General features: G+C 40.8%; 1 protein-coding gene across 9 annotated transcripts in view; it reads left to right on the forward strand.

Annotated features, from left to right (window-relative positions):
- The first annotated feature begins 5,497 nt into the window (after positions 1-5,497).
- CDH17 (cadherin 17) overlaps positions 5,498-16,332 on the forward strand; it is a 57,368-nt gene continuing 46,533 nt past the window's right edge. For 8 of the 9 annotated variants that reach the window (XM_069466214.1, XM_069466217.1, XM_069466220.1 and 5 more), the window contains exons 1-2: positions 5,498-5,570; positions 16,007-16,077. In XM_069466214.1, coding sequence (XP_069322315.1) covers positions 16,027-16,077 — 51 coding nt within the window. In that variant the 5' untranslated portion in view covers positions 5,498-5,570; positions 16,007-16,026. The remainder of the gene's footprint in view (positions 5,571-16,006; positions 16,078-16,332) is intronic. The other variant, XM_069466215.1, reaches the window with a different exon arrangement.

The following is a 16,332-nucleotide window of genomic DNA, read 5'->3' on the forward strand; positions in this document are numbered from 1 at the left end:
TAAGAGTTCTTTATATATTCTAGGTATAATTGCTTCCTCAGATACTTATTTACAAATATTTTCTTCCATTCTGTGAATTGTCTTTCATTTTTTAATAGTGTTTTTTGAATCACAAACATTCTTAATTTTGATGGAGTTCAATTTATCTATTTTTTGAAAATTGTTATTTGTGCTTTTGATGTCATACCTAAGAAACCATTTCCAAAGCCCAGATTATAAACATTCATCCCTGCTTTCGTCCAAGAATTTTATAGTTTCAGCTCTTTTTGGCTTTGATACATTTTAGTTAATTTTTCTGAATGGTGTGAGGTCAAGGTCCAATTTCATTAATTTGCATGTGGATTTCATTTTCCCATTTGTTGAAAAGACTATCCTTTCCCACTAAATACTTCTTAAGGACAAACTTTTCAGAGGCAATCTCATTCTGGTGTCTAGTGAGAGACTGACAGGCAGAGAAAGGGAAACCAGTATTTACTAAGCCCTGGTGTCCAAGTCACAGAGGTCAGGTGAGGTGGGTTACACCCAGGCAATGCATGCATTCCCAGGACAGGAATTCCTCATCAGTCACAGCACACTGTCTGGCTCAGCTGTGATGACTGCCAGCACTAACGCGAAGGGGTGGTGTCCCAGGAAGAGCATGTTTTGCAGGAATTGAAATAGTGAGGTTCACTTTGGGTATGTGGAGTTTATTGTGCATATGGGACATGTGGATAGAGCTGTACGATAGCAGTTGGATATGGAAGATGAGAGCCTTGATCATAGGAGAGATCTGGGCTGGAGAGACAGGCATGAGACGTTGGCACATAAATAGGAGCAGATCTGACCTTCCAGAGTGAGTGACAAAGCACGATCGATATCCCAGGATTGGACCCAGGGAGTCAGATGAGCCCACGCTTGGTTGGGACTGTCAGGGACTGGCTCAAGAGGTAGAAGAAAAACCAGGAGAGAGTACTGGTGAGGAAGCCAGGGGCAAAGGGCAATTGGGGGAGAGCTATTGATGCTGTTGAGTGCTGTGAGAGGTCTGGTGAGGTGAGGACTGGAGAGTGTCCACCTGATTACCATGATGAGGTCGCGGGTCACCTTGGCCAGGGCAGTAGTCCCTGTGGAGTGGTGGAGGTAGCAGCCACATGCAGAGATCTGAGCGTGAGCTGAGTGTGAGCAAAGCCTTGTTTGGTGCACTCTGATAAGAGAGACAGAGATAGGCCTCAGAAAACCTACAAGATTATTGCCATTTCTTGGAATTTAAAGAAAATCCAAGATCAAATAAAAAGTTCAGGTGACTGTGAGAAAAAAACATCTGAGGGAAGATGGGAATGTTTGTGTTGCCAGATCCAGCCTGCAAGTTCAACATCAGACCAACTGCACCGCTATCTGAGACGTTCCTGCAGAAATGGGTCCTACGTGGCAGGGAAATTAATCTCAGCTGAGGAAAAGCCTTGCTAAAGAATATTAACTGGCAGATAAAACGCAGAATCATTAAGCTAGGGTTTCTCACAGAAGGGTCTATGCGATCACCCATGTCAGGCATCCAGAGTGTTTTAAAAATGTCGATCCCAGGGACGTACCCTGGACCTACTGGACCAGGATTTCAAGGTGTAAGACCCAGTTTTAATAAACTCTCTCATTTAGAAAGTACTAGAAGGCATATGTCCAATACAGCTGATGATGTGAGCACTTACTAGCCATTCCGTTCATGGGATTCTCTAGCAGTTTCTCGGCAAGGGTAACTGGAGCCAGATTAAGGCCCTTGCCTACTGGGCAGTTGCTTGGAGCAACTATCTATAGATGAAGTTAAATTTTCCTGGAATAAACAGCTGCAAATTGGGTCCACTTCTGTCTGAGTAGATAGCAGGGTTGTGTGTGTGTGTCGGGGGGAGGATCTTAACTAACCTCAAACTGTCTTCATTACATATTTTTTGGAAGAACACAAGGTGGCTGCTATCTAAGATTTTGAAACAGCATTATGTCTGATTTAATGTTTCTTCCTTGGAACTAGTGATTCATTTTGTTATCTAAGTTTTAAATCCTATAATAATTGTCTACAGTGTTCTGGTTTGGAAAATTACCAAAACCCAAATAAAACGCAACAACAGAAAGCCACCAAATAAACAGAAAAAAACTCCAAACTCCAACAAACCCAGAAACAAGTATAAGAGCTACATGAAACTGCAAGCTGTTTTGCTTAAGTTTATCAGAAAACAGACTCTGTCCTGGCCAGTGGAAGTATTATAATTAGGGAAGGTTCTACTTCAGCCTAAAACACTGACTAGCAGAAAATTAGTTTTACCTCATTCCACTAAATAAATGTGGAACAAAAACTGAAAAATATTGGTTTGAGGGGGCAAAATCATTTGCTTATATGGGTTTCCATCAGCCCTGGTTGAGCCTGGGGGTAATCCTGACTATTTGGAATTATTAATTAAATAACTAAAAGAAATTCAGTTCTAAGAAGTATTTATTGAGTGCCAGTGGAAGACAAGGTTTCTGCCATCATTAGGTTAACAAGAGCAAGACAGATATTAAATAATTAAAAATATTATCATATACTGCTGAGTCAGGCTTGTATGTTGATAGATTCATGATAAAATATTCTTAAAATATGGGATTGTAATTATATTAAAATGAAGTGCATGAAAAACAGGAAAATTTAGCACTCAGATTCCATTTACTTTGAGTTTTAAAGAATAAAAATATTAGAAATGTAACATACATTGAATTTTCAGAACAATTCTAAGTTTTCATGAAGTTTTTTCTGGGAGGCTATCCATTCTTTATTCCTTACTAACTAGCATTGTCCATAAATTACTTATTTATTTTCTAGGGCTAATATTGGAGAAATGGTTAAAATATTATTATAGACAAAAGTGCTGAAATGTTTTCATCATTATGAAGCTGATAGTCAAAAGCATCTACCCAGGTCCTTTTATTTATTTTTATTTTTTTTGAGACACAGTCTCACTCTGTCACCTGGGGTAGAGTGCCATGATGTCAGCCTAGCTCACAACAACCTCAAACTCTTGGGTCCAAGTGATCCTCCTGCCTCAGCCTCCTAAGTAGCTGGGACTACAGGTGTGCATGACCACGCCCGGCTTATTTTTTCTATTTTTAGTAGAGACAGGGTCTCACTCTTGCTCAGGCTGGTCTTGAACTCCTGAGCTCAAGTGATCCTCCCAGAGTGCTAGGATTATAGGTGTGAGCCACCGCACCTGGCTAGGCCAGGTCCTTTTATTTGTTCACTTGTTTTCATCAAATAAATCATATCTCCTTTGCTTTGAAAAGTAGAATCTGTAAACTTTATCAGTTACATTTTCCTTATTCCTATTATTCTTATTACCAAGTATTAAACTATTGAACTAGCAATGTTTCACTTTTGCACGAAAATGAGTTCCTAAGATGCAGTGTTCACCCTGAAACATGCATGCTCGTAATCTTTGGATTTAATGTGGAAAGATCTATAAGTGATGTAGATGTAACAAATATATACACAGCTCTCAGAACCGTGTTAACCCGTTATCCTGGAGAGTACAGAAAAAGCCTCTATAATTCAGAGATATAATCACCTGTTAATTTCTTTGATGAATGGATTCGGCCTTTTCAGAGTTTAATCAACCCAAATCTCTGGAGTTGGAAGCTAGAGGCTAGAGGTAGCGTAAATGTACAGCAAAGCCCAGTGTAGGAACTTGGCTGTCTCCCAACAGGAATGAACTCACACAGCGGGATTTCTTCCTATGGAATTTTTGTTGCTCACATAGAGCTGGAAGGAAAGTAATCTGAGTCCACAGTTGTAGTGAGTAGGTTGGGCTTTGCATCAAACAGACTAGAGTTGGAGTCCTGATTCTGTAGTCGCAGGCTGTGTGACTTTGGGCAAAAGATACAACCTCTCTTGGCCTCCATTTTCTATCTATACATGTAATCTACTTCATAGACATGTTATAAAGATTAAATAAGAAAACATTTTAGCTGACATACCAGTATGCCATGAATATAGTTGTATAATGCTGCTGAAAAGCAATAATGACTGAAAATGATACATATGTGCACTTTCTTTTTAAAAAAAAAACTTATAAAGATACACATGCGTGTGTGTGTGTGTGTATAAAATGTTTCCAAAGAAGCAGCAAACTTATTTCAGAGCAGTGCCCAATGAAGAGATGCTTGACGTTGATTCCAGGAAGTGAAACATGTGGCAAGTGGAAGCTATTTGCTTTTGCAGATCAAGGTCATTTTATTCAGCTAATGGGAGGGCAGAGGTGTTAAGAATGTGAGAAGTGCTTAGCTTCACTAACCTCATTTTCCTAAACATAGTGATGTTGGCTGTGAGACAGAGGAAGAAAGGTCCTTGCTAAACCTGCTAGTCCCCCAAGGATGCAAACCACTGGCATGCAACCAGATGGTTTCACTTTCAGGGTCCCCAAGATGAAGGAGAAAGAGTCCCACCAGTGGCTTAGAGTGCTCACGAAGGCACTCTCCTGAGATCTGAGAAGGAGGGAGCCCTTCTTGAGAGTGGCCTGGGCTCTTGTGCTTCCCCTGCGCCAGATACACACCTGCACACGAAGCCCAGAAATGAACATCAGAAAGTCCACACGAGTGGGGCGAAGTGGCACACATCAGACACAAAAATGACATCAAGTCTCATCTTCAGTGAGGCTTTGCAGAGTGACTGAAGTGTGGGACTCGGACCTCGGTCCAAAAGAGGCCTTGCCTTGAGAAATCTGAGGGTATTGGTTTTTATTGGTTAATTGGAAACCTCATTTTGAGTGGAAAAAAAATAGCTTACTTTTAGGTAAATCCATTCCCTAAATTGTGTGTGTGGGATCGGGGGGGGGGGGGGTGGAGGGCTTGATCTGCGTTTTGGGGAAAGTTTACTATTGGTTTTGCATGCAGACCTTGAAAGGGACCCTTGAATTTAGAAGCAGGAACAGCCAGATTGTGACTCTGTCATGTCTCCTGAGTCATTTACTACGACGTTTCTTGCAGCTGGTTATCAATGAACTGGGTCATTGCTTAGACTTGGCACCCTCTGCTCTGTCTTTTGTGTTTGAGAAGATATCTACACAAATATTTGCAGATTGAGTCTCCTGTGCAGACACTACACTAAGTGCGGAGGATGCAACATATGAATAGAACTGTCTTTGTCTGACCTCATTTGTGGAGGGTGCTGGAAAAAAAAAAAAGAAAGAAAAAAAAGAACTCTGATGCCATGGGGCTCACACTCTAGAGATAATTGGATACACACAAACCTTTTCCACTCTAACTGCTTGTCTTCTAATTTACTCATCTACATTTGAAAATTTAGCAACCTGTCTTGAGACGAATAAGATATAAATTAAACTTCTTTTGGTACAAATTCATTTCTTTCCTGGAGTGAGTGTCATGATAACTTTTATGATAGCTGGAGTTTTGAAGATCAATAAAAATGTTAATGGTTAATGTTTGACTGAAGGTGAAGGGAGAGGCTTGGGGCTGAGCAGTGCGAGTGTTCCCGGGGAGATACTCAAGCCGCAGCAAGAGTCTGAACAACCGAATGGAAGAAAATAGCTTTTAACCACCATTTTGTTACTTACAGAAAGGTAAGGGCTGACATGTCTTAACTGTGTCAGTAATGTATTTCTTCTAGAATGACAAAACAGATTGGCGGGGGAGACTTAAGTTGCTGGACAAATGTATTCGTTGAGGTGAGCCATGTAGCATTGTGGGGAAGGGGAGTTTGTTTCTGGTGTGACAAGTTTTGCTTGCGGAGCACAATTTCTTTCTTTTGTGGTTTCTTTCCATTAGTCTATATTTTATAAATTCAATTGATGACATAGTTTTGATTGAATCAAGCTTGGCAGCAGAATTAGAAGGAAGACTAAATGATGTTTAAGCAAGTATTACAACCATTCTTTGTGATTAAGTATAAAAGTGCCTAGTGTTGAGATGCTCTGGGGCTCTTGTATTCTAGAAATGGGGGATGGAATCGTATTCTTACAAAGCATGTCACCTCTCAGATGTGGTCTTCAAAAACCGAGCATTCTGTCTACATCTCAGAGAACAAGATACGATTTGGGATTCTTAGGACTGTCTGGGACGCGGAGGAGGAAAGAAGCCTTTTGTAAAAGTACTGGAATAAGAACGTTAGAGAGACCGACCTGCCTTCCCAGTTGGGAAAGGAAGGCTGATGTGCGTGTTGGGCAGCGTCTGGGCTGCCTTTGGCCTTGGTGGTGGATGCACCACCTGCGCATGAGTGATTATCTTGGGATGTTCAGTCATGTGCAGCTTACTGATATCCTCACAGGTACAGTCCTTGCCTCTGTCTTTTTTAAATTTTTTTTTTTTTTTTTTTTTATTATGAGTGACTTTATGGGGACAGACGCCCTCTGTGGTAGGGGATGCCAAGCAGGAGATCAGAAGGGCAGAGCATTCTCTGATATTTTCTTGTGATTATTTTTCTTCAGAAACAAGCAAAAGTGAGGCATTGTTTGAAAGAAGAAGAAAACACATGTTTAGATGAAAGGAAAATGGACAATATTCAGCTTTTACCAGGAAACAAAATGAGTCCTTCACTGAGTGAGAATTTCTAGTAGATTATAGGGTGTATAGTGTATGAGTCTTCAGGGTTGGCCAGATGGGTGAGGCCCTGTTCCTCATTTCCCAGCGGGCAGGCACTGAGCGGGGTGCTTTGACTTCCTGAATCGAACTTTCCCCCGTCTGTCAAAGGAAGGTACTTACCTAACCCGGTAGTTGTGAGAAGTCATTAGGTAAGTAGGTAACGAGCTTACTGCGTTGCTTGGCACATGGCAGATGTTCGGTGAGTGTTGGCTCTCTCTCCCATGAGAAAGTGCAAGTAGGTGACTCAGGTCAAACTAAGAAGTTGCTGTTTCATTTGCTAGAAAAAAAAGAAACAGTAATACCACAAAAACAACATCTGCCATTGTACAAGTGAGCAACTAATTCTATGCTAAGGAAGTGGGATCCAAAAATATAAGAAGAGAATGATAAAATTATTGGATTTTGCTTTTTTTTTTTTTTTTTTATAAGAAGCATTAAAAAACCCCTCTAATGGTTTCCATTGAAGTCTTCAGGTGGGGCCTCGGTGCGGCTTCCTTTGAAACTCACTGATATGACCTCGGAAAAAAGTCATCTCTGTTCAAGGTGAAGGTTACATTTCCGGCACCTCCTCCCTTCTACTACAAAAGGCAAAATATATCCTGGTAGCAACTCAGCCTCTTGTTCCATTGTCAAAGGAAATTTCTGGAAAGAAGAGTATGCCTCCACTTCCATGTCGAGAGAGGACTCTGAGCAGGAAAGCTGGGAATTGTCTTGCTGTTTTTCCGAGAGCCACAGATAGTACTTGTACAGGTCCTGGTTTACATGGGTAGAGATAGAGTTATAAAATTGAATTCATTCAGAAATCCCTGCTGTCACATTTAAAATGAGGCTAGTCATTCTGTAGCTTACTCATTAATTATCTAAACAAGGAGAGACATGCTGAATCTTGTTCGGGGAATATCTATCTATGTATTATTTGTGAGAATAAACAGGAATGTTTACTTAGGTGTAAGAAATATTAATTTAATAAAAGCAGACATTCACCCAGAGGCTGAGGTATTAATTATACTAAAATTGACTTTTTTTACTTAAGCAATACATAATAGACTAAGCTATACTTGGTGGCTGTATATAGCTTAGTTTTAGTTTTAAGAGAAAAATTAATTTCTCTTAAAATATTCTGTAAGACTGACATGAAATTCTCTCATCTGTGATATTCTGAATTAATTATCTTTTACTGTATTTTAATTATTTTAAAATTATTAGGACCTTGTAGCTCTTCAGTAAGGGACGAAGAGAATTGAAATGGTAGATTTGTGCTTTTAATATCTGAACTAAAGCTGAACATACCTTGCTCACGCAGAGATTGTCTCCCCGAGGGGTTCTGCGCCTGGTCTCCGCGTTCAGACGGACACTCCTTCCCCGACCTCTCTGAGCTGAGTTTCCTGCTCTGTAGGATAACGACAGGATCCACATTGCAGAATTGTTGTGTTGTTTAAATGAAATGAGTTGTCCAAAGTGCTTAATTTGGCTTGCACTTATTGAGCATTTGCACTTAAAAAAAATCAGTTATAAAAAAACAATTCATGAATGAGATTTTGTAGAAGTATGGCGTCCTTTATTAAGTAGAATTAAATCCATTTTCCCTTACTGTCCTACCCATCCCAGTTGTCAGTTATGATTTAATTACAGAAATCAGAAAACTAACCTGCCATACTTAGCCATGACTGCACATTTTTGTCATTAAAATTCTTGCCTCGGCTCACCTTGTAAATGAAGTAGTATTATAGCAAGTTTTTTAAAAAAAATTCTTCAGTGTCTAAATCCTATGGGATGAAATCTAATTTAGATTTACTTCCTTCTGAATTTCTAAGGCCACAATGTGTTACTTTATTACCTTGACAAAATGCTCATCTGGACACTTTATAATACATACAGAAATGTGTAATACGGGAGGAGACACTTTGTCTAAAATAGTTAGGCCACCTTTTATGAGAAGTAGTGATTCCATCCTCTTCTTTAGGCCAGAAAGACCCTTGTGATGTGTTCTGCTGGATACGGAGGAAAGAAAGTCTTTCCCCCGCCTCCCCCCTAGGGTTTCTGAGGTAGAGACCTGCACACCTCAGGGGACCCATGCTGAAGTCCTTATTGTCTACCTGCTTACAATGTCAGGGAAGCACCCGGCGAGGTAGCCATCTGTTGTCCCCAGGCTGGTGGGTCCCTTCCCTCTGACTACCCTGGCCACCTTCCGTTACAGGGCTGTGGCGTCCTGTGAGACTCTGGGGAGGAGAGGCCCCTTGTCCCCAGATGCCACATGCCTCACTCCGCCTGGGGGAGTGCTGGGTGGGACACAAGCCAGCCAGGAATGAGCATAACCACATTTCTCAAAGTGGTCCTTAGAACTCATTATTATTTAATAAGAATAATTATGCTATTATATTATATAATTATGTAATTATTTTATATAATAGGTATTATATAATTATGTAATTATATTATAATCAATCATATGCATTTAAACCATTGTAAGTTCTCCAGGGCTGCCCTCTATTCTCCCATGAGCCCAATTACCCTATAGCGAGCCTGTTGATGACACAAATAATCACCCCTGATTTTGTATGTGTGTAAATCCAGATTGTTGTACACTGAAAGACTGGCATATCCATATTGCAAAGTTTAGTGAGAGGAAAAACGCTTATGTTCCTCTGTGTATGTGTGTGGGGTGCGCCTCTCTCCCTCCCCTCCTCTCGGCTCTGGAACAAACAGCCAGCTGCCTCGTCTGCCAGGTGGAGTAAGATCTGCAGTGGGACGCAGCAGCCCAGATTTTGCTCCTGCCTGCTTGCTTCTAGCTCATTAATGACCACTTTAATCAGGCCCTTAATTTGCCAAAAGTGCAAATTGGCCAGATCCTCCTGTGTCCTCCAAACCTTAAGTGATGCTATTGGTGCCAGAGGTGTGTGAGCCAGACCTAAAGATGGGCGGAGCAGACCTGACCATACTTGATGAGTGACGGTGTGAGTGAGCTTTTCATCTGCTCTTTATTCCCATCTGGCCTGGCCTTACGTGAATAATTTATGCTGCTCTTAGCAATATACAGTGCAGAGGAAAAACAAACGGCACACAGGGTATTTGGTGCTGTTTGGTCCCATGGTGTTATGGATTCTAGTCACAACCTTTCCTGCCCACACCACCTTGTGATATTTGAAAACAAATTTTGCAGTCCTTTCCTTCTGCATGGCTTTGTTCTTAGGAGCTGTATGGCTCAACCTTAGTGCTAGGTGAGTTATTTTAATTCAAAACACTTAATGCTTTTTTTCTTTTAAACAAAAAGAACAAGAAATGACTGATTCTATTTAAGATTCTCCTATCTCTAAGCTTTTTTGCAAGGGAGAACAAAAAAAATCAATGCTTGTGTGCTGAGTTACTTGCAGGGTTGAAGATCTGGGACCTAGAAATTCCCAGTGCTTACTCAGACAAATGGGAAAATGACAAGAATGACTCAAAATGTCTTAAATCCTCTTGGAGGCATTGAAGCCCAACAGGAGAATCAATCAAGCTTCAAGTGGGTCACTTGGGTGCTGAGGGCAATGTGTGTGTAACGACAGAGTAAAGTCCCTTTCGAGGCCGCCCTGTCCTGGGATGGCAGCGTCTAACTTGGTCAAAACCAGAGTTCTTTGATGTATGAGTTTACTAGGACTGCCACAACCAAATGCCACAGAACGCGGCTTAAACAACAGACATTTATTGTCTCACAGTTCTGGAGGCTAGAAGTCCAAAATCAAGGTGTTGGCATGGTTGGGAAGGATCTCTTCTGGGCCTCTCTCCTTGGCTTGTAGATGGCCGTCTTTATGTTCACACGGCGTTCTCCCTGTATATTTGACTCCATCTCCAAATTTTCTGTTTTTATAAGGCACCAGTCATACTGACTGGATTTGGGCCCATCCTAATGACCTCCCTTTAACTTCATCACCTCTGCAAAGTCTCCCAATACCGTCCCATTCTGAGGTACTTGGGAGCGAGGACTCCAACATACGAATTTTTTTATGGGGGAGGGGGCCCAATTCAACCCATAACACTTGATTAAAAAATGGGAGGGGAAATGAGGAGAGACAACGTGACAGAAATATATTTACCATAGGATCAAATCCTCCCAGGCTGATGCAGCCTTTTCCTACAGGTGGGACGGGTGGAGGCCATGTCGGCAAGGAAGAGCAGCTGGGAAGTGTGTGTCTGGTGGTGGTGGGGGGATCTTTTTCAAATTTTTGGAAAGATATGTAATAGATTAAATGATACTTGGTGTCATTATGAGGATGTTTGTGCTTTCCGAGGGAGTGACCTTGGGCAAGTCTCTTAACTTCTATGACCTTTGCCTTTTTGATTTTCAATTTGTAAGAGGTGGATTATAATAGTATTTGCTTTCTAGGGTTCTTCTGAGAAATCTGTAAGATAATTCATATTGGCTGGGCGCGGTGGCTCCCACCTGTAATCCTACCACTCTGGGAGGGCGAGGTGGGAGGATCTCTTGAGCTCAGGAGTTGGAGACGAGCCTGAGCCCTGAGCAAGAGCGAGAGGTTGTCTCTATTATAAAAAATAGAAAAAATTATCTGGGCGTGGTGGCGTGCACCTGTAGCCTCAGCTACTCAGGAGGCTGAGGCAGGAGGATTGCTTGAGCCTGGGAGTTTGAGGTTGCTGTGAGCGAGGCTGATGCCACTGCACTCTTGCCCAGGTGATAGAGCGAGACTCTGTCTCAAGGAAAAACAAAAGATAATTCACATAAAAGTCTTAGCATTGTGTGTGGCAAATTGTTTTCAGTAAATGCCAGCTGCCTTTGTGTTGTTATCCTGGCTGGCAGGGATTCAGGATGTGGAGGCATTTCCAAGTCTTCTGGGCTGTGGTGAATGGAAGGAAGACACCACCCCCAGAGAGGAAGGCCAGGGGCAGCCCCCATCCCCCTGTGCAAGTGGAGGGCTGGCCCGTGGTTAAAGCAAGTGGTGGTGGTGATGTCCGCTAGGCGAGGTGCATCCAAATTTTGTGGACTGAGGTCTTCTTTTCCAAACTCCTCCTTTTCTTTTTTAAATTAAAAACCTTTGACTTGTGTTGCTAAGAGTGTGCTTGGCTTCTCAGATAGTTGCCATAGAAACTGTCTGAATTTAGTCCTTGTCCCTAAGGGAAACCTTAACAAATAGCAAAAATTCCAAGCGGATGGTTGGACCAACTATTGTTAATAGTTCAGATAAAATGTCACTGAATTATCTGGAAATCCACTCCAATCCTTTTCCAAATAGTGTTCATGAGGAAACCCATCATGTGCATGGCTTGGTGGTTTTAGGCAGTTCCAATGATAAACAGTCATTTCCTGTCAGCAGCATCGTGGTCCAGGTTATGATATTCATTAATGACATTATGTCCATGTAAGGAAATACAAGCAAGACTTGAGAGACCAAAGTCCCCTTCTGACATAATCCCAGCATTAGCGCAGTTTGCCTTGAATCGTTCAGGTAAAGGCTTTGCCTCGCTGACTCATTTGGTCCTGAGGACATTGCCATGCAGGCTGTTTCTCGAATATTGTTACTAGTAGTCCACCGGAAGATGGGAATTGTGAAAGGAAATGTCCTGTTGGACAATGTTGAAAGTTCTGACTAAGCAAACCTGGATGGCAGAATGAATTTTTATTTGACCAACACCGTTCCAAATATTAACTCACTGAATCATACAACTCTCAAAGGTAGATACGGTTACTATCCCTGCTTTACAGATGAGTAAACAGAACTACAAGTCAGTGGTGGAGCCAGGACCTGGACCAGCCAGTCTAATTTCCTGGTCTGTGCTCCTAACAACGGCATGACACAGTAGGTTTGTCCTCAAGTAAATCAGGGCACCCTACGTGTGGGAGTGGAAGGCAGTTACTTCTGGTTCCCACTGGGAACCCTTCTGTGAAGGTTAAGACTAAACGTGAATGTCAAAGGATAAGTGTGTTTCTACTTTTACTGTTTAGATCTCGTTAAAACATCCCAGACAGTGGCCTGTCTGAGCATCTGACTAAAATAAGGTATTCATTTTATTTTTATTTGCTTTTTTTATCATTCAACTTATATTTCTTCGGAAGATTAAACGTGCTAAAAAAATCAGTTCAGGGAGAGAAAATATTTCAACCAGTTCTGAGCTATTTACTGAGCAGAAATCTGTTAATGTATTTAAAAGAGAAACAACCCATTTCATCAACAAGAAAAATGTATTACTTTGCATCAAAATAGAGCTTTAAATTTCAAATTAGTTTCTTTTAATGTGTTATGTTTATTCTGAAAGCTCTTATAGATGAGCACAAATTAATAGGCTATCCATTTTAGATAATCACAAGTGTTTTAGAATTTAACCAACATCTGTTGAGGGCTTAATATATGCAAGGCAGAGTATGAAGAGCCCTGAGAGGTTAAACAAAATAACAATTTTAAAATAAGGCCTCTGATAGAGGCAGTTATGTGAATAGGTAAATGAATAATAAAAGATAAAATGTGGTTAGGAGAGATTTCGAGAGGAAGAACCTTCTGGAAATCAAGGAAAATGCCATGAAGGAAGTAGAGTTTAGGTTCTAGTTTCATGCAGACGGACCCTGTATCCCTGTTTTCATGTCCCGGTTCTTACTGCGATGTCTGGCACATAACAGAAGTTTAGCTCAATGCTTTTTATTTTATTTTATTTTTTTTTTTGAGACAGAGTCTCACTTTGTTGCCCAGGCTAGAGTGAGTGCCGTGGCGTCAGCTTAGCTCACAGCAACCTCAGACTCCTCGGCTTAAGCGATCCTACTGCCTCAGCCTCCCGAGTAGCTGGGACTACAGGCATGCGCCACTATGCCCGGCTAATTTTTTTCTATATAGATTTTTAGGTGTCCATATAATGTCTTTCTATTTTTAGTAGAGACGGGGTCTCGCTCAGGCTGGTCTCGAACTCCTGACCTTGAGCAATCCACCCGCCTCGGCCTCCCAGAGTGCTAGGATTACAGGCGTGAGCCACCGCGCCCGGCCTCAATGCTTTTTAAATGAATGAATGAGCTGGATCTAGATGGTAAAATATGAGATTTAGAAGCAGAGATGAGGAAGGGTAATCACAATCCAACTTCCTTAAGCAAATATCCATTGTCCATTTTCTCTGGGCCAGGCCTTGTGCCAGGCGGGGATAGCAGCCGGTGCCAGAGCTTGGATACAGAAAAGCTCAGGGTGCAAAGTCCATCCAGGTGGCTGTCATGACTGGGCGTGGGAGGGGTGTGGGAGATAAGCTGGAAGAGTTGGGAGCAACATTTGAAAATTTTGAATACTGGGGAGTTTGAGATCCCCGAATATGTGATTGCTGAGTATTTTTACCTCTATTAAGCAAATATTGGCTTGATGACTGATCATGTGCATTTTGCTTGTATTATAAAAATGAGTTAGACTTAAGAATACCAATTTATTCATTAATATATATTTCATCTTGCAATATGCCAGAACCTGAGGTTGTTACTTATTTCTGTGTTTCCAAACCAAATAAGCAGTCTAAAGTAGTAGAAAACTGTCTCAATTGTGTTTAACTATTAATATGAGTTAATTCTAAAACAATGTTTAGATGTGTCAGCCGAATTAATTCTGTTGCAAAAACTGACTTTTAAACATTCAAATGAATCTAAGAGTCCTAAAGAGTTTTATTCCTAGCTTTTCCTTAAAATAGCTGTGAAACTCAGGGCAAGTTGCTTAATTTGGATAGCATTTGTATATCTCCATCTCTAGCAGTCTATGGCTACATCTGTGTTTATGTAGCTATCACGCTATGCAGGGTCTGGCAGAAAGAGTCAAGAGATGTTTTAAACCTTGGATAGACAGATCTGCTTGGAGGCAAGGCAATGTCACTTTCTAGGTGTGTGTTTTTAGTAAAGCAAAATGATTGACTTTGAACCTCAATTTCCTCATCTATCAAATGAGAACATTCTTCACTCATTATGACTGTGAGAAAATCATGAGAACACACACTTATTATTGAGGAGTTGCTATGTACTTTCCATGGGAGGAAACTGAGGCACTGGGAGATAAAGTAATACAACCACGGCCACACAGCTAGTGGAGAGCAGAGCTGGGTTTCCAGTCCGGGCCCTCCGACTCCCAGCCCACCTACTGCGCTACACTGTTGTTCTGTTTTTATAATAAAGACCTCTCCACAAATCTGCCTCCTAGGGGATGCTTAATACATGCTCATTTCTTTCTTTATCCTCTAGGACATTGGTGAGGCTAAAATGGGATAGCATTTTCACCTTTTTAAAGTTGGACTATAAGCTCTCCAAATGTAAGGCATTTAAAATTTTCAGCATCTAAATTTTTAGAATGTTTAAAATTTTAGTGACCATTTCTCCATGGTGATATTAGTTCAGCATGTTTGAGGTAGAAAAACTTTAGAAGATAAAAAAAGATGAAGTAAACCAAGATCATCCATAATCGCAGGAGACAATAAAATGAATTTTAGTGAAATGAATATGTTTTTGATTTCCTTGGTGTTTTTTTATTGTGGTTGGTTTGTTTTCTGGCAGTTTAATGTTATGTGGAAAATTTATCTCCCATTTTAAAATCAGTTAGTTATGGCATGTCTCAGGGTGACAATTATAATTTTTGTGAAATGTGAAGCTTTAAGAAGAAAAAGCAAACTAATATTGAAGAGAATGGGGGCAGAGTTTGGATTATTATTTGGTCTCTTTTGGAGTAACAAGGAATATATTTTTTTTTGGAGGGGCCAGGGAATGGTGGCTCACATCTGTAATCTCAGTGTTTTGGGAGGCTAAGGTGGGATCATCGCTTGAGCCCAGGAGTTCAAGGCTACAGCGAGCTATGATCGTACCACTGCCTTCCAGCCTGGGTGATAGAGGGAGACACTGTCTCTAAAAACAAAAACGAAACAAACAAACCCAAAAATACATTTCATTTTTTTGTTTTTACCTATGCAATATATTGCATAGGTAAAAACAATAGGTAATAACAATATTTGGAAGACCAAACAAGTACCTGGTGAGTTCTTTGAATGAAGGTTTGTGAGCATTCTTGGATTCTTTCCACTTGAAGAATTTCATCTATTTGCAGCTTTGAATCAGAACCATGAATATTTTTGTATCTGGCTCTCCTGGCATTTGCTAAAACATATATTCCCCATCCATATAAGAGTGAAAATGATACTTCTTGCCAATCATTTAAGACTCCTAAATAAAGAATATTATAATAGAGTGAAAGAGTTAAAGGAATGGAATTATGGCAAGCATGTTTCAAGATGTTGACTTAGATATTGCTATGGATGAGGTGTCATGAAGCTTCTAGAAGACCAGGATATGCTCCATACAGGGGAAACTTTAGGGATCCCATTTTACGAGGTTTACAAGTGGATTATCGTGCAATGATTCTTACTGGTTGGAAAGGTGTGATTTTAACAGACTGGAAACTAATCACTTTTATCTCTGGTTTATTCACAGGACTTTGAATAAAGAATTCCATGATGCTTCAAGCCCATCTTTTCTCTCTGTGTCTTCTTATACTTTATTTGGTAAGAGGAAAGGGCATTCTTCTCTATTTATGTACTAGAATATTTTCTGCCATCTTTCTACCCCATATGAGGGAAAGAATGATTATCATTACTCAGAAAAAGAAAAAAGATAGCCTATTAAAATTAAGTTGTTGTATAGAATGGATGCTTAGTTTGTCCCAGTGTAATATTTTCAATGAAATGGCTATAAATTGTATGGCTGACCTTCAACGGGGGGCGGGGGGGGGGTGTACTGTCTCCTTAGCTCGTAAAAGC

The sequence above is a fragment of the Eulemur rufifrons genome, chromosome 3 (genome assembly GCF_041146395.1).
Source record: "Eulemur rufifrons isolate Redbay chromosome 3, OSU_ERuf_1, whole genome shotgun sequence".
Lineage (NCBI taxonomy): Eukaryota > Metazoa > Chordata > Mammalia > Primates > Lemuridae > Eulemur > Eulemur rufifrons.